Raw genomic sequence first — 24,635 nt, 5'->3', positions numbered from 1 at the left:
TGTTTTTTTTTTAAAATGAAGTGGTCATTCATATGTTATATCCTCTCACTTTTCTATTTGCCCAACCAAATGGATCTTAAATTTATCTCTCCCTTTAATAATTAAAAAATAAACAAAATAAACTATTTTTTTTAATTAAGCCAATAATTTAAACGTGTGGTGGAAAATTCATTGCGCGTTGTCAGAAAATTAGAGGAAAGTCAGGAGGAGACAACTGTATAGTACCTTCCTGAAAAATGCGAGTTAAACTTACACATATGGGATGGTAGACGGTCGTACTCACACAGACAACCCACTACTCTTCTTTTTCAATGTGTTCACTCTCACTTTTTCAATGAGTCAACAAGAGAAGGCGTGTATTGTGGAAAGAACGGTAAAGTTTCTGACGTACGTTTGAATGCGTTCACTCTGTGTTCATAATTTTCAGTCAAAAAGAGAAGGCATGTAAAGTTTCAGGCATGTATTGTGGAAAAATCATTGCGCATTGGAGACACAAACTTACGTGGTAGTACTCACACAGACACAAACTTTTTTTTTTTTGAGGTGGGCCACAAATCAAATCTGTCGCCTCTCACCCCTCTCTCAGCCATGTTGCCACCGCTGCTGCTGCTCTGCTTCTTCTTCACAGCCACCGCTGCCGCTGCTCTGCTTTTTCTTCGCCGCCCAGCTGTCGCTACTGGTTCTTCTTCTTCACCTCTACGGCTTCTTCTTCTTCTTCTTCTTCGCCGCTGCTGCTGCTGGTGCTTCTTCTTCTCTTCTACCTCTTCTTCTTCTTCTTCTTTTGTGCAATATGGGTTTGATGATTTTTTATTTATTTTTTTTGTATAATGGGCATAATGATTCATATATGTTTGATGAGTTTGGGATATAAATTTTTGTATATGGGTTTAATGAGTTTAGATCTAAATTTAGGATGATTTTGATAAATTTGTAGAGATGCTGGAATTCAAAAGGAGATAGTTAGAGAATAGAGTTAGAGGAAGAGAGATAATATGACGAGGGAGGGGAGAGAAAATATTATAAAAAATTAAAATACAAAGCTACAAAAAAGGTAATGGTGTATATTTACATGGTCATTGTAGCTAGCTTGCATATTTACACAATAATACATAGCCTGATGCGAGTGAGTTTTGAGCAATATTGGGTAAATTTCACCACTTTTTCTATTATGCACTCACTAATGTACACATGTGGGTGTAATTTACAGGCTAGCATAATTTCGGAATTGTATGTTGTTAGTTAGCATACGTTAAAAATGATTCAGTAAAGTAACATCTCGAGTATTTATAGCTCGAGTTTCATATGAAACTCGAGTCTCAAATACTCGAGTTCCACTTGCTGATGTGGAGGTGTTTTTGCCTCATGGATCTCGAGTCTTACAAACTCAAGTTTATAAAAAGTAAACTCGAGTCTACAAGACTCGATCGGTTTATGTCAGCATAAAACTGAAACACGTAGCACACTCAGCAGAAAACTGAAACACTCAAACCTAGAACAAACCCAATGCCTCACTGCTCACTCATCCATAACGCCTACACGTCTCACACCACATTGTCTTTATCTCACACCACATGGCCTCTCTCTGTCACTGCCCCTCCCTCTTAACAAATTTACATTTCAGGTATAGGTTTTATTGCCATTATAGTTAGGTATTATTTATTGTTGGGGTGTGGGTTTTACTTTGTTTATTTATTTGGTAGATACTTAACATAATTTAGTTAAGATACGATGATATTGTGAATATATACAACTTTGTTTTGTTAGTGTAAATTTTGAGTATTTATTTGCATGGTTTTTGTTAGCAAAATTTATTCAGCATCTTTAGTAATGTTAGGCTCTTATCAAGAGTGTGTTTTCATCATGACCTTAGAAGGATTTTGGCTCCTTTTTTTTTTTTTTTTTATATATATATTGGGTATGAAATAGGTAGTCCCAAGAAGGATTTGGGCTTTTTTGTATTGGGTATGAAACGGTTATATAGCTAGGTTTTTTTATCAGGACTAATTTGAAGACATTTTTTGTCTAACGTAAGAATGTAATGAAAGATATGTCCTTTCAATGAATTGGAATTTGTACTTTGACTAAATAAAATGTTTTCTACTTTGACTAGATAAAATGTTTTGTAACTAACATATTACAATTGACTCTAATAGGTTCACAATGACTGTAATAGATATAAACCTATACTACGGTGGTCTGCTTAACAATGCCAATGCGAACAAGGGATTGCCATTTGAAGGGCCGGGTATAAAGTGCTATTATGCTCAAATTGATCATAAGTTGAAGACCCTTAATGATTTAAAGATGATAGTTATGAAAAAACTGTGTGTGAGCCCTGCTTTGCACGACATACAAATAACTTTTCGTTCTCCACATGAAGTCCTCAAGCATCAGATTAATTACAAGTATATGACGCTAGAAGTAGACGAACATGTGAAGATCATGTTTGACAAGATGGAGAGGATAGCCCAAGTAAGTGCTATTGAGTTGTACATAAAGTTGGAGCTGCGTGCAGAAGTTGGCACCGAGGAAATCCAACAAACAACCACAAGTTTACAAGTCACAATTCCAGATGCTCAAAATGACTGTGGTGAAACTGATGCAGAAAATGCTATTAGTGTTCAGAACATTATGAACACAATTCCTACCTACACATTTCCTGCCTTGTCATTCTCTGCAAATACTAGGGTAAATATGGAACGAAGAATAATTGTACAGGTGTGTTTACACTAGTGTTCTTACTCTACAACTGTTTTATTTTATTTTATTTAAAAAGATATGCATTTTTCGTTTTCCTATACCTACACCCCACTCTAATACTTTCTTCTCTTTAATTGCATTCCAAACACATATCCTGTTGCACTAATCTGATTCCTATTTCTTTCTCTGATTCAATTCACTCTTTTTTTAATCTTCCATTTATAGATCCCATCAATGGCTTCCCTGAACAATGAAGGAGCCAGCTTTTCTTCTTCCACTCGCCGATGGGAGTATGCTGTCTTCTTGAGCTTTAGAGGTGAAGATACCCGCGAAGGTTTTACCAGCCACTTATATAAGGCTTTGTGCAACAAAGGCATTAACACCTTTATCGATGATATTGATCTTCCGAGGGGAGAAGAAATTTCGGAAAAACTTATCCAAGCCATAAAAAAATCATCGATTTTGGTTATTGTCTTCTCTGAAAACTACGCAGAGTCCAAATGGTGCTTGGATGAACTTGCTGAGATTATTAAGTGTAGAGAAAAGGACCAGGAGGTTCAAATTCGTCCAATTTTTTACAATGTTGATCCTTCAGAAATACGAAATCAAAATGGAAACTTTGGAATTGCACTGGCTAATCATGAAAAGAAGTTCAAGAATAACAAGGACAAGGTGCAGAGGTGGAGGGATGCTCTTGAAAAAGCAGCTAAGGCATCTGGATGGCATTATAAGAAAGGGTATGTATCTAATTGTTAACATCATGAGTCATGAGTTTACTAGTTTTATGCTACTAATCTGGTTTGTCATAACCACTGTATGCAAAAGTATTCTATTTTGATCATATCATCTAGTACAAGGGCGGTGTCAAGTGTTAATTAGGGTTGTCACATGACCACCCTAACCTTGAAAATTTACTTTATATACCTTAAAGAAAATTTGAATTTTAAATTACCATGGGTCATTGACCACCTAAAAAAAAATCTTGACCACTCTTAAAAAAAAAAATTGAACACTCTAAATAAAAATTTGAGCCCATTAAAAATAGAATTCAACCTCTCCAAAATTTTAGTTCCTTGAATGTTGAACAAAAAAATTGCGTGAAATGCTATGTTCATTACATTTTTGCAACACTTTCATAAAAAATCCTAAGTTGCGGGCTATTATTGGTGGTTCAAATTAGAACCAGTATAAATTTACCACTTATAGGCTTTGTTGTGAAAGTGTTGCGAAAATGATGTGAACGGAGCACTTTTCAAAAATTGCCCAAACAAAAAAATTAGTCTAAAAGCCCAAATTAATTTAATGTAATTTTTTAAATTGTGTTGACAAAGAATATATTTTAAAATCATTATTAAATTTTTTTAAAATTCACATTTTTCATTAGCTAGTCCGTTAGTGTTTTTTTTAGTCTTTAGCTGAATTTGTTGGATTTATGTGACATTTTTCCAAAAAGATAATGCATTTTATTTATATTGTTACTTATTTAGGCAATATATGGGTAATTGAATTGGAGATCAATAGTTTAATGATTGTTTGACAGTGTACATTGAAAAAGATGTAGCTGCTAGCATTGATAATAAAGTTATAATACAACAATTTCAAAATATAAAAACTTGTGAAATGAAATTGAAAAACTTCAGGTATTTGAGTTTTTTTTTTTTTTTTTTTGTCATGTCAATACGCAATATATGGGTAATTGAATAGGAGATCAATAATTTAATGATTGCTTAGCTGTTTACATTGAAAAAGATATAGTTGCTAGCATTGATAGTATAACTATCATACAACAATTTCAAAATATAAAAACTTGTGAAAGGAAAATAAAAAACTTCATGTCTTTGAGCCTTTTCTTTTTTGTGATGTCAATACGTATATTCAAGTTTTATTTTTATTAACTTTTTTTTAATTTAAATTTTTAATGACCAATTTAAAAAAAATTCCTTAAGCCGCCACTGATCTAGTACAAAGTTAAATAGTCTAACAAGGTCCAATTAAGAGTTTCTCCCATGTATTTTTATATTTCTAATATGATATTAATATCAAAGACAGTTATGTGCTATAACTCACTACTAGATATCTTGAATTCGTAGTTCATCCGCTAATCTATCTAATTATATGTTTTCTTATGCTATGTGATTGTCAGCAACGCTACATATAAATCTGAATCTCAATTCATCCAAAACATTGTTGAAGAAATATCAAATGCTAAATTAAATTGGATGCCGTTATATGTTGCTGAATACCCAGTTGGAATAAATTCTCGAGGCCATAGAGTCACTTTTAGATATTGGTTAGATGAAGTTTGCATGGTAGGGATGTATGGCCTTCCTGGAGTAGGAAAGACTACAATTGCAAAAGCTGTTTATAATAAAATTGCTAAACATTTTGATGGAAGCAGCTTTGTAGAGAATGTTAGAGAAAATTTAGGGACAAATGCTGGCATAATCAAACAAAAAAAGCAACTTCTTAATGACATCTCAAGGGATGGAAAATGGAAAGTGGGCAACAGTTCTAAAGGAATCACTTTGATAGAGGAGACACTTTGCTGTAAAAAGGTTCTTTTAATTCTTGATGATGTCGATGATTCGACACCAATAAAAAATTTGCTTGGAAAATGTAATTGGTTTGCTCCTGGAAGTAGAGCCATTATAACATTACGAGATAGACACTTGTTAATTGTCCTTAAAGAAAATGTTTGTACAACTTACAAGGTCAAGGAATTTGAGGTTGAGCAATTAAACAAACACGAAGCTCTTCAACTCTTTAAAGAGCATGCCTTTCCTAGAAACAATCCTCATGATGAAGATTATTCTAAACTTGCAACTAAATTCATAGATTTTGCCAATGGCCTTCCACTTGCTCTAGAAATAATAGCTCGTGATTTATGTGGAAGAGCTAAAGATGAATGGGAAAGTGCATTAGAGAAGTATAAGAAAATTCCCATTAAGCGCATTCAAAATATACTTCAAGTAAGTTATAATGAATTGCAAGACACTGAGAAAGATATTTTTCTCGATATTGCATGTTTCTTCAAAGGACGGGACAAAGATTACGTTGTAAAGATATTAGATGCTTGTGAATTATATCCAGGTTCTGGTATTCCGAGACTTATCAATAAGTGTCTCATAACTGTTGATCGATGTGGTACATTGTCAATGCATAACTTGATACAACAAATGGGCAAGGAAGTTGTTCGACAACAAGCACCAGACATCCTCGAAAAACGTAGTAGGTTATGTTGTTATAAGGATTCGCTTGAAGTACTAACTGGAAATAAGGTATAAGTTCTTTTTCTTCAATTATTTTTCTCTTTATTTTTTTATTTTTCACTAGGTAGAAGTATTGTATTTTTTCTTAAATTTTTTCTCTTTCTAAAATAAAATATTAGTTCATCAGTATTTTTTTTTTGCTTAAAATTTCAAAATCATTATACATTTGGAAAATTATATTACTTTCTATAGATGACTTGATGCTTCTCCAATTAGGGATCAAAAAAAATTCGAGGCATAATGTTGCATTCACCTCAATCAATAAAGGTGCAACTACACACTGAAGCTTTCAGAAGAATGGAAAATCTCAAATTTCTAATAGTTGAGAATGTACATATTTGTAAACCACTTGAATTTCTTCCCAACAAGTTAATACTTCTTAAGTGGCCCTATTATCCTTTTCACTGGCCATCCAAATATTTTCCTGAACAACTTGTTGCTCTTGAGATGCCACATAGTCGCATTAGATTGCCAAAGCTAATCAAGCAGGTATGATTATGTATATTTTTAAATTGGGATTTTTGTTAAATTTTTTATTTCAAAATTTGTTGTAGTTAACTTTTGATTTTTTTTTTTTCATACAGGAGCGTCGGTTAGTGAATTTGATAGCTATCAATCTCAGTGGTTGTGAATTTATTACAAAATTACCTAAATTATGGGCCCCAAATTTAGAGGATTTGGACCTCTCTTCTTGTCAAAATTTAGTTGAGATTGATGAGTACTTTGGATCTCATGAAAAGCTTGAATTTTGGAATCTCATTGATTGCCGAAATCTTCAAATTCTTCCAAGCCAGCTCAGGCTGAAATCTCTCGTTTCTTTTTATCTTTCGGGGTGCTCAAGACTTGAGAAGTTGCCTGATTTTCATCCAGAAATGGATTGTTTAGAAACTTTAGATTTAGAGAATAGTGGCATTAGAGAGGTGCCTTCATCAATCGAGCATCTCACTAAGCTTGAGGATTTAAATCTTTATGATTGCAAAAACCTTCGGGATCTTCCAGATAGCATTTATAAATTGCAACAGCTTTTGTACTTGTGGACTCCTACTGCCAAATTGAGACCGACGTGGAATCCTTTTAATGGCTCTTCCGGATATGGGTTTGTGAACCTGACAGACCTGGAATTATCGGACAAGGAAGGCATGATTGAATTAGATCTTTTGATGAAGCCTGATTACTTCCCCGCATTGGAAAGGATAGATCTATCTAGAACCAATATTGTTACCATCCCTGAAATTATTAGCAAATTTCCCAGATTAGAAGAACTTGATATTAGGGATTGCAAGCTTCTTCGTGAAATTCAAGGACTTCCACAATCGATAAGGAGGGTTTATGCAAAGAATTGCATGTTGTTGGATACCCAATCACCAAGCGGGCTATTGAATCAGGTTTCTCTCTTTCTTTAAGATATATATATATATATATATATATATATATATATATATATATATATATAAAGAAACAATTTATGTTAGTTTCTCTAAATACTTTAAGAGATTTGCTAAGTGAAAAATATCTTAAATTTTTTAATTGCATGTAGGTAATAGAAATTATTGGGATTTTACCAAGTAGAGTATGTGGTAGGGCAAGAAGCAACAAATTAATGGATCCACAGTTGACCAATTACTTCCCATCTGAAACTGAGGGTGCTGAATCTGAAGATGGGGACATATCAATGGATCCGCAGTTCTCCAATCATTTCCCATCTGAAACTGGGGACATTAGTCGTAGTATTTCTTGTTGGGGAACTGAGATGCCGAAATGGTTCAATCATCAAAGTGTTGATAATTCCATATTTTTCTTTGTTGGTCGCAAATTTCCAAAATTGGTTGTCTGTATTGTTGCACGAGAAGGCGTTGATGGCGAAGAGCGCTTTTCTGGCATTGTTGACATTTCCATCAATGGTTATAAAAATCGTGAAAACAAGTATTACTCATGGCCTCATAGATCTAAAAATACTCTATTTTTATTTTCTCGAACTCAACAGTCTCTACAGAGACTTTTGAATGAATCAAATCCAACTTACCAGAATCTTGTTGAGGTTTCAATTAGATTTAAAACCTTTTATTCTATAAAAAGGTGGGGTGTCCACGTAGAATGCACCTGTACTCCTCATGAAGATTATCCTGATGATTATGGGGATTCTCTAATGCACCTATTTGGTATTCTATAAAAAGGTTGGGGGGTCCAAGTAGATGATGTTGTTGAGTACTTGCCAACTTCAAAGAAACAGAGGACAGGTTGATGAACTCTGAAGAAATATGCCTCAATCAAAAAATCACATTGACACTGTTTCTCCTCTGTCGTTTCGGTCCGGTTTCTTTTGCATTTAATGCCAAGGTATGTTTCCCTTTTTTGTAGCCCTGTTTCATTTGCATCTGTTACACAATGGCAATGGATATCATATCAACTTTAAGTATTTATTGTGTTTCTGTATAAAAAAAAGAAAAGGAACTGAATAAGTTTCTGAACTTAAAAATTGTAATTTGGTTAATTGGTCTTATTTTTTTCCTTTTGCCTAGGATGCGAGCTCTGTCTAGTATGATTTTGTGTTTTTTTGATCTGATTTTTCAAATTGAGATGCATAATTTCTGCTTAGCTTACCCTGGTGAAGAAAGATCTTGCAATTGTTTCCTAGTTTTATTCATTCCTTTGGACTTAATTGGTTTCTTGATTTAAAAAAGTATGTACACCAATAGCTTAGAATCTTGACTTTTGTAGAAAATGTGTATCATTTTGAATTTTAGAAGCTACATCAAATTTGTTGGCTGTGTACAAGACTGTTTGAGATAAATCATAAATGATTTGCATTACAGCATCACACCTGAATGGTCTATAATAATTTACTAGGTTAGCTAGTCATTTAAGACATGCTAACCTAAAATTAGAAAGGCTGTGCATTTTAATGTCTTTGGTTGGGTCTCTGGAAGAATTTAGATCATATTTAACAGGTTGAAGAGCTGATTTTCAAAGATATAATCTAAAAGCATAGGTCTTTAATATTTTTTGTTCTCTCTCTATTAATTAGGAATATTTGATATAGTGAGGATCGCAGGGCCACGATTTCATTATTGTTGGCATAGCAACTGTAGCGGCTGTTATAACTCTTATTCCTTGAAGTTTTTGCATTTAAAATGATCTTTCTATTCTTTAGGATCCTCTATCCACATTTTATAGCCAATCCTCCAAAGGTCAAACTTAATTTTCAAAGTAATTTGAGTCACCCGACTGCCATTAGAAATTTAGAATACAAGACAAGCATTAATGGGTAAGCTTCAATTTCAAGTCAGTCTTATGCAAGTAGAAAAGATAGTTGGAAAATGAAAATCAGCATTTAATATGTTGACCCAGTTCTGAATTCTGCAGAAGGTTATGAGCTATAAGCATCTCAAACTTCATGGCATGTTGTGAACTGAAGACAAGGGCAATCTTGCAAATTTTGTGTGGAACCTTTAAAAAAAATCCTTTGATGAGCCCTCTACACTAAGGTAAACTTGAAGCTCCTTCTCTGCACATTGATGAAGCCACTTAGACCCAGACTCGGCTTAACCCTGCATTACAAATACAGGATGAGACACATTGTTTCCTACAAGTTGGAGGAAATGACAAACCTTTCAAGTACTCAAAGAATTGCCTCTTGGCATGCTTGTCCTTAGGTAAATAATATCCATAGTCATTTGTCCATTTAAGAACTTGCCTCAATTCAACTTTCTGCATAAACAGCATATTTGATGAGAACAAGGAGAATTTGTGCTTTACTTGGAATAGACTCAGGTATCGACGGTGCTACAAGCGATTCAAACTTCGGGTCTATCCAGTTAAGCGTATTGGATGAGAATGAGCTCAATAATTGTATCAATAGAGGCCTTGAGCATTGGTTTCAAAGCTACTTTCAGGTCTCTCTCTTTCACACTCACACTCACACTCTCACTGTCTCTCTTTCACTCTCTCATGAAGCTCCACATTTTCTATTTTACAGGGCTACTCTAGTCAACGCTATATTTATAATGATTGTTTTCCTAAATGTGAAATTCCGGAGTGGTCTTGCCATCAAAGTGGTTCTTTATTGAGAATCCAGCTACCTCCAAATCTTTATTCTAATTCTAACTGGATAGGAATTGCTCTATTTGCTACATTCACAGTGCACAAGCATCCAACTCTCATTCTTGACAATTTGGCTACAGAAATTTCTCATGGCTTTTCTTGTTCTTTGAGAAGTGACATGGGCAGCTGGACGGTGTCAAATAACCATTACATCACTGAGTCTGAACACAACAAATTCATTTGGTTAAAGCAACGTAAATTCATTTGGATCATGCATGTACCTCATGCTCGATTTTTAGATAAGTTGAATTGTTGCAATCTCTTAACTGCTTTATTTGGTAGTGATAGCCAAGACTTGATGGTGTAGAACTGTGGTTACGGTCTTGTGTACCAGCAAAATGAGGGAGGGTTGGTGCAAACATTAGTCCAATGCACAACCATGTTTTCTGATAATTCCGATCTCATCCATCAATTTACTACTCATCAATCTAGAACAAAGAAGCAGATCCATGATGATGATAATGTTGAGGGGGAAACCAGTGGAACTGGTGGATCTAATGGGATATTGAGAGGGCTTCAGGAAAAAATAAAGCAGCAGAGCCATGATGATGATGAAGATGATGAAGAAGATGAGGGAGAAACCAGTGGAACTGGCAGATCTAATGGGACATTGAGAGTGCCACATTATCAGGAAAAAGTTTGTGCAACTTGCTATAAAAAATTCATTGATGCCAGGGGGCCAATCCATTATTGTCATCGTCGAGAACACTCTGAGGTACCTCTCTGTTTCTCTCATGACCTTATATGTCTAATTTACAAGACTTTCATTTACACTTTACACCATCTATAACCTTCTATACCATTGTTAAAGAGAGCACAACTTTTTTGGTGTCTGTTTCTTAAATGATCCAAAATACTCTTATACATTATAATAAGTTTAAAAAACTTCAACTAATAAGATCAAATAAAAAATAATGAACTTCAAACATCTAACTTTTGAAAACACATGTTGCACTTGTGAAGAGCTTTTTTATAATAATTCTGATATAATCCCATAAATTTTTGAAAATCCAAATTTTTGTACAAAAGGTTTTGCATTTTGGAAGTTCATATTTTCCCCGTCATTATTCTAAAATTTATTTTTTAATTGAGTTTAAATTTTATAAAAGTTCTTTATAAAACCTCTTATATTTATCCCATCAAATGATAAACGCTTATCAAATATTGACTACTATAAGTCTATAATTATCAAATTTATATTTTGTTGAAATTTTCCCAACATTGTTTGTGTTACTGAATAGTTATCAATATATCTATTTTACAGGAATTTCATTTACACTATCCATATGATCGTTGTTTCCCTCCAACTAAGATTCCAGAGTTTTTCAGCCATTACGCTTCTGGATCCTCAATGACAATCTAGTTACCTTCAAATTTGCATAATGATTTTAATTGGCTGGGATTTGCTATATGTGCTGCATTTTCAGTCCAAGAGTATCCAACTGAGTTTCTTGACAATCTGGAAATTGAAATTCCCCACCACCTTAGTTGTCTGTTTTTATGGATATAGGTGGTTTGAAACCTCTCCATGTATATAGCACCTTTAAAGAAGAACTCAAGTGGTTACATCTACATGGATTCATTTGGCTATCCTATATACCATATTGGTGGCTTTCAGAAAAGATAAATCAATGCAACCACATAGAGGTCTCAATTGGAAGCGACTGTCCAGGTTGGATTGTACAGAAGTGTGGACTTCGTCTTGTGTACCTACAAGATTAACAAGAGTTTTGGCAAATTTGATTCCACTTGAGGGCTTCACTTTATGACAATTGGGACATCATTCGTGAAGATTCAGCGGAACATTGACCATTAAAATCATCCTCAAAAGCATCCTCAAATCAAACATTCTCTATGAATAAATGTTTTCCCCAAAGTGAAATTCCGGAATGGTTTTGGCATCAAAGTACAGGCCCTTCTCTGTCTATCCAGCTACCTTCAAATTTCAGTAATGCTAGTACTTGGATAGGACTAGTTTTATGTGCTTCATTTTCAGTCCATGAGCATCCAACTATCACAAGTGATAATCTGGATTCGGAAATTTCAGTAGCTAGTGATTCTCCAAATGATAAGCCAAAGAATGAAGCTGTGTGTATTTCCTTTCAAATTACTATCAAGCTCCCTTCTAGTTCAGTCATCAGTGGCATTGTCTGATCCCCCTTATAAGGAGAGCCATAGTTGAATCACCCCCTCTTTTACTGATTAAAAATTTTGAATTGTCGAAAAATTCTCTCTCATTGAACATCGTGTTCCTATTTTACAGGAATTTGATCGAAGTTTGGTATATAATTCTTGTTTTCCTCCAAGTGAAATTCTTGAGTGGTTGAACCATCGTAGTGGTGAGCCACCAGTGACAATCCATCTCCATCCAAATTTATATGATGATACTACTTGGAGGGGACTCGCTCTATGTGTTTCTTTCTCAGTCAACATCAAGGATCCTACTGCCATCCTAGACATTCTTAATTCAGAAAATGCTCATCATCTTTATTGTCATTTGGAAAGCAATGTTGGTTCTTTGGAACCTCTCCGTGCCTATTGTATTGCTATAGACGATGTCACGTTGTTACATCTAGGTGGATTCATGTGGCTATCCTATATACCACGTAGCTCATTTCCAGATTGGTTGAATCAATGTAATCACATTGAGGCTTCAATTGTTACCGATTGCCCAGACTTGACAGTGGTGAAGTGTGGACTCCGTCTTGTACATCAGCATGATGAGGAAGAGTTTAAGCAAACTACAAGGCACGGCTTGGCCTCATTGTCTGACAATTGGGGTCTCATCCTTCATTTAACGGCTCACAGTAGAAAAAGAAATAAGCAAAACCTCTCCATGCTTAAAGAGAAAGGCAAGCATGTGCTAGAATAGCATTTCCTCTTATTGTTCTGCTGCTTTTCTTAGTGGTTCTCCCTTCTGTTCTCAATTACAAGTCTAACTAGACACTCATAATCTCTGCTGCTTAGTTAACTCAATATTGGTCTCGAGTTTCTTGTTCCTTGGACTAATTTGAGCACTATCTTCAGGTTTTGCATCAATAAGAGGCAACAAAGGCATTGTCACTAATAGTGAGCTGTTAAAAAGATGCTTTAACTTTATTGGAAGGAACGATTATAAATGAACTATTTGTTTGTACATTTTCTTCGTTTTAAGGGAATAAATGCATGTTCATTTAGTAATCACTAGAAAGTGATATCTAGTTGAGATAATTGAGTAGAAAACAATTATCATAAATAATAATGTGACTTCTACACATGGTGGAAACACTTTCCTTGGAGAACGTAGCAGGTTATATTGTTACAAGGATTCGCTCAAAGTACTAACTGGAAATAAGGTATAAGTTCTTTTTTTTCAATTATTTTGCTCTTTATTTTTTTTCTTTTTCACTCGGTAGAAGTATTTTATTTTTTCTTTAATTTTTTTCTTTCTAACATTTTATAAAATATTAGTTCATCAATATTTTTTTTGCTTAAAATTTCAAAATCATTATACATTTGGAAAATTATATTACTTCCTATAGTTGACTTGATGCTTCTCCAATTAGGGATCAAAAAAAATTCGAGGCATAATGTTGCATTCGCCTCAACCAGTAGAGGTGCAACTACACACTCAAGCTTTCAGAAGGATGGAAACTCTCAAATTTCTAATAGTTGAGAATGTACATATTTGTAAACCACTTGAATTTCTTCCCAGCAATTTAGTACTTCTTAAGTGGCCCCATTATCCTTTTCACTGGCCATCAGAATATTTTCCTGAACAACTTGTTGCTATTGAGCTGCCACATAGCAGCATTAGATTTCCAAAGCTAATCAAGCAGGTATGATTATGTATATTTTTAAATTGAGATTTTTGTTAAAATTTTAAATAATACTAGAGATACAAATTTTTTTACAAATTTTTTTTACAAATTGCTAATGCAGTGATAAATTATTGGTAAATGATAAAGTGATATTAATAGTGGGGCTAGATGAAAACCAATAAGAAGTTGGTCACATCAACAATTTGTTAAAATATTGTAAAATAGTTTGTGGTTGTATCATTTGTCAAATTTTATTTCAAATTTTGTCGTGAATTTTGAATTATTATTTTTCGCTACAGGTGTGCTGGTTAGAAAATTTGAAGGGCGTCGATCTCTTTGATTGTAAAAATATTACGAAATTACCTAAATTATGGGCCCCAAATTTAGAGAATTTGGACCTCACTTTTTGTAAAAATTTAGTTGAGATTGATGAATGCTTTGGATCTCTTGAAAAGCTTAAAAGATGGCGTCTCCGTCATTGCACAAAACTTCAATTTCTTCCAAGCCAACTCAGGTTGAAATCTCTCGTCGTTTTTGATCTTATTGGCTGCTCAAGGCTTAAGAAGCTCCCTAATTTTCATCAAGAAATGGAATGTTTAAAGAAATTGTATTTACATGGGAGTGGTATTAGAGAGGTGCCTTCATCAATCGAGCATCTCACTAAGCTTGAGGCATTAAACCTTTGTGAATGCAAAAACCTTCGGGATCTTCCGGATAGCATTTATAAATTGCAACAGCTTCGGGATTTGACAACTACTACTGCCAAATTGAGAACGACATGCGATTCTTTTGATAGCTCTTCCGGATATGGGTTTGTGAACATGACACACCTGAGTTTCGAGAACTATGAAAACATAATTGAATTAGATCTTTTGATGAAGCCTGATTACTTCCCCGCATTACAAGATATAAATCTATCTGGAACTAATATTGTTACCATCCCTGAAAGCATTAGCAGATTTCCCAGATTAGAATCACTTCATATTTCGAAGTGCAAGCTTCTTCGTGAAATTCAAGGACTTCCACAATCGATAAGCCTAGTTTTTGCAAGGAATAGCATGTTGTTGGATACCCTATCACCAAGCGGGCTATTGAGTCAGGTCTCTCTCTTTCTTTAAGATATACATAAAGAAGCAATTTTTGTTACTTTCTCAAAATACTTTACGAGATTTGCTAAATGAAAAATATCTTGAATTTTCTAATTGCATGCAGGTAATAGAAATTATTGGGATTTTACCAAATAGATTATGTGTATGTGGTAGTGCAAGAAGCAACAAATTAATGGATCTACAGTTATCCAATTGCTTCCCTTCTGAAACGGAGGGTGCTGAATCTGAAGATCCCGTATCAATGAATCGGCAGTTATCCAATTACTGCCCATCTGAAACTGTGAGTGCTGAATCTAAAGATGGGGACATATCATTGCATCCACAGTTGACCAATTACTTCCCATCTGAAACTGAGGGTGCTGAATCTGAAGATGGGGACATATCAATGGATTGGCAGTTCACCAATTACTTCTTATCTGAAACTGAGGGTGCTGAATCTGAAGATGGGGACATATCAATGGATCAGCAGTTCTCCAATCATTTCCCATCTGAAACTGAGGGCGTTGAATATGAAGATCAGGACGTTGAACGTATTATTTATGCATGGGGAACCGAGATGCCAAAATGGTTTAATCATCAAAGTGTTGAAAATTCCATATTTTTCTGTGTTGGTCGCAAATTTCCAAAATTGGCTGTCTGTGTTGTTTGTGGACCGCATGAGGCACAAGGATATTCTCATGAATTTGGCATTTTTTACATTTCCATCAATGGTTGTGAAAAACATGAATTTGATAATTTCAGTCGATTACATAATGAATATAATCTTCTGTACTTACATTCTCCACCTCAACGGCTTCTACAGCAGTATTTGAATAAATCAAATCCAACTGACCAGAATCATGTTACATATAGCATTCAATATCCTTTTATAAAAAGGTGGGGGATCCATGTAGAATGCACCTGTCCTCAAGAATCTGTAATACCTAACTTGCCCCTTCTAAGAGCTGGACATGATGATGATGATGTTGTTGATTACTTGCGTGAGTTGCCATTTTTTGGATCTGATGATAAAGAAGAATATCAGTCTCCTCTGGTCCATGATGAAATATCTATGTCGTGCATGAGTTGGCTAATTGGGGCCACCACCAAGCTTTTTAAGATATTTTGCTTTTGCTGCCCTAGAGATTTTTCTTGAACTGAGGCCCTTAGACCTTACTGCCCACCAGCCTTGAACATTTCGTTCTGTTCTCTAGGCCTTGGTAGGTTTTGTTTGTTTTCAACTTCAATGGCCCAAGACCTTGGTGTACATTTGACGCCAAGGTATGTTTCCCTTTTTAGTAGCACTGTTTCATTTGCATCTTTTACCCAATGGCAATGGATATCAGATCAACTTATAAGTATTTATTGTGTTTCTGTAAAAAAAAAATTGGGAACTGAATAAGTTTTTGAACTTAAAAATTATTATTTATAATATAATTATTTCATTTCTGTTAATTGATCTTATTTTTTTGGTTAATGCAGTTGACTGGGATGGTTGCAATTGAAGTCACTGGTAGGCCCCAGATTACCTTCTGCCTTGGATGTGAGCTCAGTCTTGTTTTCACATGTATAATTTTGTGTTTTTTACCTAATTTGTAACATTGAGATGCATAATTTCTACTTAGCTTACCATGTGACCTTAGCCTGGTGAGGAAAGATCTTGCAATTGTTTCCTAGTTTTATTTATTCGTTTGGAATTAACTGGTTTCTTAATTTAAAAAATTATGTACACCAATCGCATTGAATCTTGACTTTTGTAGAAAATGTGCATCACTTTGAATTTTGGAAGCTACATTGAATTTGGTAGGCTGTGTACAAGATGTTTGAGATAAATTGTAAATGATTTGTATCACAACTAAATGGTCTATAATAATTTACTAGGTTAGCTGGTCATTTAAGACATGCTAGCCAAAAATTAAAATGGCTGTGCATTTTAATGTCTTTGGTTGGATCTCTGGAAGAATATAGTTTGTATTTGACTAGTTGAAGAGCTGATTTTCAAAGAAATAATCTAAAAGCATAGGTCTTTACTATTTTTTGTTCATTCTCTATTAATTAGGAATATTTGATATAGTGAGGATTGCAAGGCCACGATTTCATTATTGTTTGCATAACAACTGTAGTGGATGTTAAAACTCTTTTATTCCTTAAGTTTTTGCATTTAAAATGATCTTTCTATTCTTTAGGATCCTCTGTCCACATTTTATACCCAATTCTCTAAAGGTCAAACTAAAATTTTCAAAGTAGTTCCTTGTTACACTATTGCCATTAGAATACTAGACAAGCATTAACGGAGCTCCAATTTCAAGTCAGTCTTATGCTAGTAGAAAGGATAGTTGGAAAATGGAAAACAGCCTTTACTACGTTAACTCAATTCTGAATTCTGCAGATGGTTATGAGATATAAGCATCTCAATCTTCATGGCATAATGTGAACTGAAGACACGGGCAGTCTAGCAAATTTTTTGTGGAACCTTAAAAAAAATCCTTGACCAGACTGAGGTAAACTTGAAGCTCCTTCTCTGCACATTGATGAAGTCACCTAGACCTGACTCGGTTTAACCAACATTACAAATAGCTCTTAAGTGAAGCAACACAGGATGAGACACATTGTCTCCTTCAGGTACTCAAAGAACTGTCTCTTGGCATGCTTGTCCTCAGGTAAATGATTTCCATAGATATTTGTCCATTTAAGAACTTGCCTCAATTCAACTATCTGCATAAATAGCATATTTGATGAGAAAAAGAAGTATACCTTCTATAATCCAATGCAAAAGTTCCAGTTTACCCATTGCCAGATTTTTGTTATGAATTTTAGCTGTGATTCAGGTTGGCACTATATGTGACTTAACTTCTCAAGCCACAAAATACATGGCCATAAACTCTCTTCACAACTTAGAGAAACAAGGATTGATTATAAGAGAACTGCTAATACCCATCCCAATGCTCAAAAGACAAAAAAAGGCTTTTAAAAAATGTATATATGTGTTATGCATCGAGCTTGCAATTATAATATTGATACAATGACTACTTACCAACCCATGGAAATCAGAAACAAATTATTATCACATCTTGAAACAGAGGTTGGGTACAGATTCACACTACTTTCTAGCATGTTTTCATGTTAATTTTTATCGATATTGTATATTTATCTAAAAAATAAAAAAGCAATGGGATTATCTGTTCCCACTGAAGCTGAATGGCTGGTAGGAAATGGGAACTCAATTCCTAATGATCATGACTTTTGGCTTAATGTAAGATCCACTGTGTATGGGAGAAATTATCCACATATTACAAGGCTTTTGATTTTTTGGACCAAGCTACCGCACAATGAAATTATGCATTAGTGAGGAATTGATATGCATCTCATGTAGCTAACTCTATTATTTGAAAGGAGCTTACTCCTAGGTTGGAAAGTGCAGTTAAACAGGTTATGCCCCATGAATCAGTCAAGTCTCTTTACTGTCAACCAAGCCTACTGGCTTCTCTATAGTGAATGCTTATATGGATGGAGCAGAACTTTGAGATAGAGTTCTTAAATGTGGGCCAATGTATGGAAATTTAAATCCTTTCTCAAAGTGCTTATTTTCCTCCGGAAAGTATTAAATGATAGTCTTTCGGTGAGAAGAGAGTTTACAACGAGGAATCTAATCACTGATGATCTTTTTCCATGTTGTGATTTATAAGAGGGATGCTTCTTGTTTTTCACTTTTTTATTAATTGTGTTGAATAGATATCTGTAGTTTGTTTTTTTTTATCTTCTATACGTTTGGGTAAATGTTCTCCTTGGTTTGACTCTTTGCGTCCAGCCTGTCTATACTATCCTATAGCATGATTATGAATTTCATAGATATGTTTTGCTTCATATTCATGTACAATGTCCATTTTCTATGGTTTTATCTTGCAAAACCTGACAGATTTTTTCACTCTGTGTCATTGTAAACACATCGACTATCAGCTTTGTGGGGATGTGGCAAATGCATCAAGTATGAAAAAAAATACCTTTCATATATTCTCTCCTCCTTGCATATTAGATGCCTTTTCATGATCTTATAATTCAATTACAATATAACTTTTCAGGGAGTTCGTGCCCTTAAACGTGCGAAGAATTGCGATGTCTAGATTATCACTCCTATGCATTAGCCTGCTCAAATTTATTAATAGCTTTATGCATTATTTGAAAATCGAGGTCAGTATTTCCTGTCCTCTAGCAAATGTTGTTTTCCACACTTTGTCAAGATGTTTCCATATTGCTAATGCTTTGTAATGAGTCCCTTTGCCTCAACCCCAAGGTATCTATGGTGAAAAAATATTACATCAGGTGGTGCGCTACCGGACCCTTAAAGATAGTGGAAAACACTTTTGGAGCAATTGAATACAAACTTAGACCTAGCACTATTTGTATCTTTGGTCTAGTTGTACTCTTTCCTTTTCTTCTGCTATGGGTGAGCATTAGGGCCATTCTTTTGTTTTTTAACTCTCTCTCTCTCTCCCTCGCTCTCTATTTTTCCCCTGCTTTGAGACATTGAATGTTGCCTATACGTGCAATTTCTATTAGCAATTTAGGAATGGAAATCTACATAATCATTATTGGACTACTAAAAATCATGTTGGTGAAGTTTATTTTATGAAACAAGTTATCTAGCACCATTATTTTTTCCTTGATAAGTGTCTCATAAAATGTATGCTTTTCTGCATAAACAGTTGAATGTTAGTACTGTTGTTTATCAACAACGCTCAAGTGCTACTGCAGCTTCCTTTTGAAAAGTATGGGTAAGATGTTGGATGGAGAGATCTGATTGAAAAGTGAGAACAATGAACAAGGAAACTGTGAGAAAGCTCCTAAGCAAGATGTTGAGCACAAGAAAACTTGTGAAGATTCAGCTCACTTTTGTAGTTTGTATGCATTCTCTGAAGACTACTTATCAAAGTTAAAAGAAATGTGGAGGTAAAAGAAATCATTTTGTACATTTTTTTGAAATTCAAGCCATTCAAAAATCTTAGTTTGTTCTCATTATCTATAATTAAACTGAAGCATCTAACTTTTTGTTGACTTCTAAAATTATGCCACATAAGCTTTAGAGGTCTCACAAATTTACACACCGCCATTATTAACTTATTTCTTATATGTGATTCATGTATATGATGGTTTCTGTAGCTCTCAGACCTCATGACCAATCTGCAAAAGGATTGGCCAGTCACTTAGCTGCCCAAGTAGCAATGGCTTTAGGTTCTGGTCACATGAATGGGAAAAACATGGGGCATGCTCAGAGTCAGAATCTCAACTTGACCAGCATGAATACTTTGAAGCAGCTCTCAATCTAAAGAAGAAAGTAAACCTCCTACAAATACTCAGGATTGCAATAATTGAACCAGATGATGAATTTTACAGCTTAGACAACATTGTAAAAGCAATAATAAAGGGCATTGGGCACACTCCTAGGATAGGATGCAATAAAGATTCAGATGGTAATAGCCAACTTTACCAAATCTACTTCTGGGGCAAAATTCATTGCGTATCCAGTGCCTCCAAAAGGAAGATGTGCTTCAAATGTCCAGTTTCCAAAGTTCTAAAGATTGTGGTTGAGGACTAACTAGAGGAATATTTCTCTTATCATCATTTACTAGTTATAATCTGTTTATGTTTAGTCTTGGAACAAATTACTATAATTTGTCACCTTCTCTATAAAAAACTGTTGGCAAGCTTATGCATAATTCTAGTTTGCGCAATAAGTCATCTTTTCTCTGTACAAATTGGTGTAAGTCGTATTCAGAGAATTCCAACTAGGAATTTATACACTCCTAGAGGACATTATCAATTGAATGTAATGCGCTTTGGACTTAATATAGCTGCTAAAGTCTTTCAACGATCAATAAACAAAAGAAGAAAAAAAAAAATCCCATTCATTTTCTAGGAAATAAAGTTTTTTTTTTTTCCTAAAATTTGAAGATACCTATGATCTATATTCTATATCTTCACTTTAATCTTCAGTTAAATCAGTTAAAAGATATATAAAATAAATAAATAACTCAGTTTTTTCTTAATGAAAATAAAAATAACAAATTCAGTTAAAAAGCCATTGTCTTGGAACATCACAAGCCCACCGCTCCACTCAAAGAAGACAAAGACGCTACTGCGAGACCACCACTTGAAGCTATCTACATTATATGCTTCTCTCAGTTTGAATAATTTTTCTCTCTTTGGACAAAATTATGGAAGGTTAAGTTTATATGAGTTTTCATTTGTAGGAGAATGGAGTCAAACATTCTTAATTGGGTTCCTTTTGGGCTTTGTAATAGCTAGGCATAGGCTTATTAAAGAATCCATTGTATTTTCTTTGCATAGTACATATAGAGCTCCAAAGGTTCGTGTGGATATTACATTTACTTTTAGGCTTTGTAATAGCTAGGCATGGACTTGTTAAAGAATCAATTTACACTCCTAGTATATGAGTTCCACACAAGTCTAAAATCTAGTTCTTGAGAAAGAGAATAAATGCATTAATATTATTGCAATGGACTGGTGAAGGAGGTGAAACGAAACACCTAAGTAGAGCTAAAAATTAAAATTAAAAAAAAAAAAAAAAAAAAAGAGAGGCACTGTCCAACATATTTTTTGGATAGGTTGAGACCAATTACGTACAATTTGCAGTCTCCAAATTTTCTTCTGCCCCTCCTAACAAAAATTTTAAGGCCATTTATTCAACAAAGATTAGTTAGAAGTACAAATTTTTGTGATTAAAAAAAAAAAGAAAAAAGAAAGAAAACGTGAGAGCTTACATGGTTTGGCCTTATGGCCTATATTTATGGGACAAGAGTCAAAGAGCTATATTTGCTCATACATTTTTATTGATAACACATTACAATAGAATCTATATTTATAATGGGATTACAATATTACATACAATAGTAAAAAAAAAAAAAAAAAATTGTATATTGATTTTTTTTTCTCAATCCAACAATTTTCTTTAATAATTAATCCCATAAATTTTATCTTGAAATCAATGTATTGATTTGGTCTTCAATGACTTTTTTTTTGTTTTTTTTTGGAGGGGATCCTTTTCTACTGCTACATAATCATTATTGGTCTACTAAAAATCATGCTAGTGAAGTTTAGGAAATAAGTTATCTAGTACCATTATTTTTTCCTTGATAAGTGTCTCATAAAATATATTATGCACCGAACTTGCAATTATAATATTGATACAATGACTACTTAGTACTTACCAACCCAAAGAAAACAGAAGCAAATTACTATCACATCGTGAAACAGAGGTTGGTTGCAGATTCACGTTACTTTATAGGAAGTTTTCATGTTAAATAAGAAGTAAAAAGAACATTGTACTTGAGTCAAGCTGCGTACTGGGGTAGCAACTTTCTTAATTTCTAATGAAATTATGTGTATATCTATAATACTATTTAAAGGCTTTCTTCTGTTTGGACCGAATTTTTTTTTTTTTAATTTCAAAATACCTCTACACCTCTATGTTTAAGTAGAGACAAAACTAAAGGATAGTCTGATAAAAATTTAGCTAGATTTAAAATAAATGAAAATCAGTTTCCCAACAAACAGTTTTTCTTTAAAAAAAATAAAAAATTACACAATTTTTTTTCCCTTTGTTTTTTTTTTTTTTTTTTGAACCTATCTACTCCAATATTCACAACTACCTAATACATGTTCTCAAATTACTTGCCACTTGCCTTTCAGATTTTTCCCCTATCAAAAACATCTTCAGTTTGGGTCTTTTCACAACAACTTTTCCTTTTTCTTTATTCATCACTTCCCTATTCTGCAATCTTTATTCCTTCTTCTCCTCATTCGATGACCACTAAGAGTCTAAACTATGTGCGAAAATTTGAAAATATGCTTAAATTTTAAGTTATTACCTAGCCTCTAATAGTATTACCACATATTTTGTGATTGTTTTCATCGAACTAAATCAAAACAAAACCCAAGAAGTGGAGCAAATATTGTTGATTGGAATGAAAGCCCAATACTAAGTGTAGCAATAAAAAGTTGTTCAAGAATGGGATACATCAAAGGCTGAAATACCTGTATGTAATGCCAATTTCTCTTGAAGGATTGATGATTTTTTTTTTTTTTGGGGGGTCTTTCATTCCACATTTTTCTCTTCTCTTTTTTGTTTTTGTTTTTTGTTTTTTTATTTATTTTTATTGAGCGGATAGATACTGCTATAAAAAATCAAGGTGTTCATGTTTAGAACATTTGACTAGATTAATCACCGGTAGGCATCAATTAGTTCTTCTTCAATGGGTGAGCATCAATCTTTCTTTCTTCTTCTTTGTTTATTTATCTATACTACTATTTAAGTGGCTGCCCTGTTTGGACCGGATTTTTTTGGTTCCAAAATACCCCTACGTCCCTAAGTTTAAGCAGAGTTATAACTAAAGGATAGTTTGATAAAAATACATGTCTAACTTGCACTAAAATATTGACTACAAAATAGGAACACTCCTCCACTAACCCACTTCTTCAAAGCAACTGTATGTTTATTGTTTTTTAAAAAAAATAGAAAAATAAGTTAAATACTCCACATTTATCTAAAAACAAATCTATATATATATATATATATATATATATATATATAACTAAAGAACAATTTAGATTTTTTTTGTTCTAAAATACCCTTACATTCTTATGTTTAAGTAGAGACAAAACTAAAGGACAATCCGGTAAAAATACAACTCTAACTTCCACGTGAAGCGTGTGTGATGAGGCTAGTTTATATTTTATTTTAATGGGTGAGCATTAAATCAAGCACAGAAAGTTGTGCTTTGTTTTTAGAATTAGTACCACTGCCAATTGAATGTAATTTTAGGTTTGGAAGTATTTGTACTACTATTTAAGGGTTGCCTCTGTTTGGACCAGATTTTTTTTTTCTCCAAAGTACCCCTATTTTCCTATATTTAAGTAGAGATAAAACTAAAGGACAACAAAGTAAAAATACATCTTTAACTTCCACTAAAACATTGCCTATAAAATAGAATCACTCTCCTACTAACCCATTTATTTAGATGCAAACTTCACAAAAACACAAAAACAAAACCTATCTATACGGGGTTCTCTCTCCTCAACCATAAAATAAAAAAATTTAAAAAAAAACCACCCCAAATTCCCTACCCTACCCGAAAATTGAGAGAGAGAAAGAGAAAAGTTGCTCCAGAAAACTCAAAAACACAATTCGGTCTTAGTGGCTCCAGGCGGCTCCGGCCAAAACTTGGTTGGGTAAGTTCTCAATTTTTTTTTTTTTTTTTTGGTTTTAATTATTCCAATCTTCTGTTAAATTTGATTGAAATAGTAAGTTTATAATTTAATCTCCATTATGAGTTTCAAATTTAATTTTTCCCTGTACTTGTTTAATAGTGGAAGTGTCAAAGTTTATAACTTTTGTCTAAATTTTGTAGTTTGTTATTGGGATTTTCATGTTCAGATTATGTGGAAATTATAATAATGATGCATTTCTATTTTAATTTATGAAAGGATCTAAGAATATATTCTGCTCTCAAGCCTATTGGGATTCCGGATTCGGTCATCTTGATACGGCTGTTGGGTATGAATATTTCTTTAAAAAGATTCTATTCATCGCGGCCGGAATGCAGCGAGCAAAAGTGAGGCCTTTTGAATTTGAATCTCGAATGAATATTATTTTATCAATC

General features: G+C 33.8%; 2 protein-coding genes across 9 annotated transcripts; both read left to right on the top strand.

The window, feature by feature from the left end:
* The first annotated feature begins 257 nt into the window (after positions 1 to 257).
* Positions 258 to 20,672, top strand: LOC142627096 (TMV resistance protein N-like). 8 transcript variants are annotated; one of them, XM_075800895.1, is made up of 15 exons: positions 265 to 740; positions 2,154 to 2,718; positions 2,926 to 3,437; positions 4,844 to 5,978; positions 6,186 to 6,458; positions 6,554 to 6,687; positions 8,144 to 8,157; positions 14,183 to 14,970; positions 15,083 to 16,239; positions 16,441 to 16,501; positions 17,348 to 17,618; positions 18,916 to 18,943; positions 19,038 to 19,402; positions 19,662 to 19,905; positions 20,116 to 20,672. In XM_075800895.1, the coding sequence occupies exons 1-9, from the start codon at positions 589 to 591 to the stop codon at positions 16,112 to 16,114; spliced, it is 4,605 nt and encodes a 1,534-aa protein (XP_075657010.1). In that variant the 5' UTR covers positions 265 to 588; the 3' UTR covers positions 16,115 to 16,239; positions 16,441 to 16,501; positions 17,348 to 17,618; positions 18,916 to 18,943; positions 19,038 to 19,402; positions 19,662 to 19,905; positions 20,116 to 20,672. The 8 variants fall into 8 exon arrangements, with proteins under 8 accessions (XP_075657004.1, XP_075657003.1, XP_075657005.1 ...); XM_075800889.1 differs by lacking the exons at positions 14,183 to 14,970; positions 15,083 to 16,239; positions 16,441 to 16,501; ... (3 more) ...; positions 19,662 to 19,905; positions 20,116 to 20,672 and adding exons at positions 9,333 to 9,454; positions 9,535 to 9,622; positions 9,735 to 9,862; positions 9,946 to 10,785; positions 11,335 to 13,206 and having other exon boundaries at positions 258 to 740; positions 6,554 to 7,354; positions 7,507 to 8,306; XM_075800888.1 differs by lacking the exons at positions 14,183 to 14,970; positions 15,083 to 16,239; positions 16,441 to 16,501; ... (3 more) ...; positions 19,662 to 19,905; positions 20,116 to 20,672 and adding exons at positions 9,333 to 9,622; positions 9,735 to 9,862; positions 9,946 to 10,785; positions 11,335 to 13,206 and having other exon boundaries at positions 258 to 740; positions 6,554 to 7,354; positions 7,507 to 8,306.
* Positions 18,128 to 20,551, top strand: LOC142629166 (ribonuclease 3-like). Its single transcript, XM_075803144.1, has 2 exons — positions 18,128 to 18,225; positions 20,146 to 20,551. Exons 1-2 carry the CDS (start codon positions 18,128 to 18,130, stop codon positions 20,549 to 20,551), a joined length of 504 nt encoding a protein of 167 aa, XP_075659259.1.
* Positions 20,673 to 24,635: the final 3,963 nt, after the last annotated feature.

This window comes from Castanea sativa, chromosome 3 (assembly GCF_040712315.1).
Source record: "Castanea sativa cultivar Marrone di Chiusa Pesio chromosome 3, ASM4071231v1".
NCBI classification, from domain to species: domain Eukaryota; kingdom Viridiplantae; phylum Streptophyta; class Magnoliopsida; order Fagales; family Fagaceae; genus Castanea; species Castanea sativa.
The sequence above is the reverse complement of the archived record's forward strand: the minus strand, read 5'-3'. Positions and strand labels throughout refer to the sequence as shown.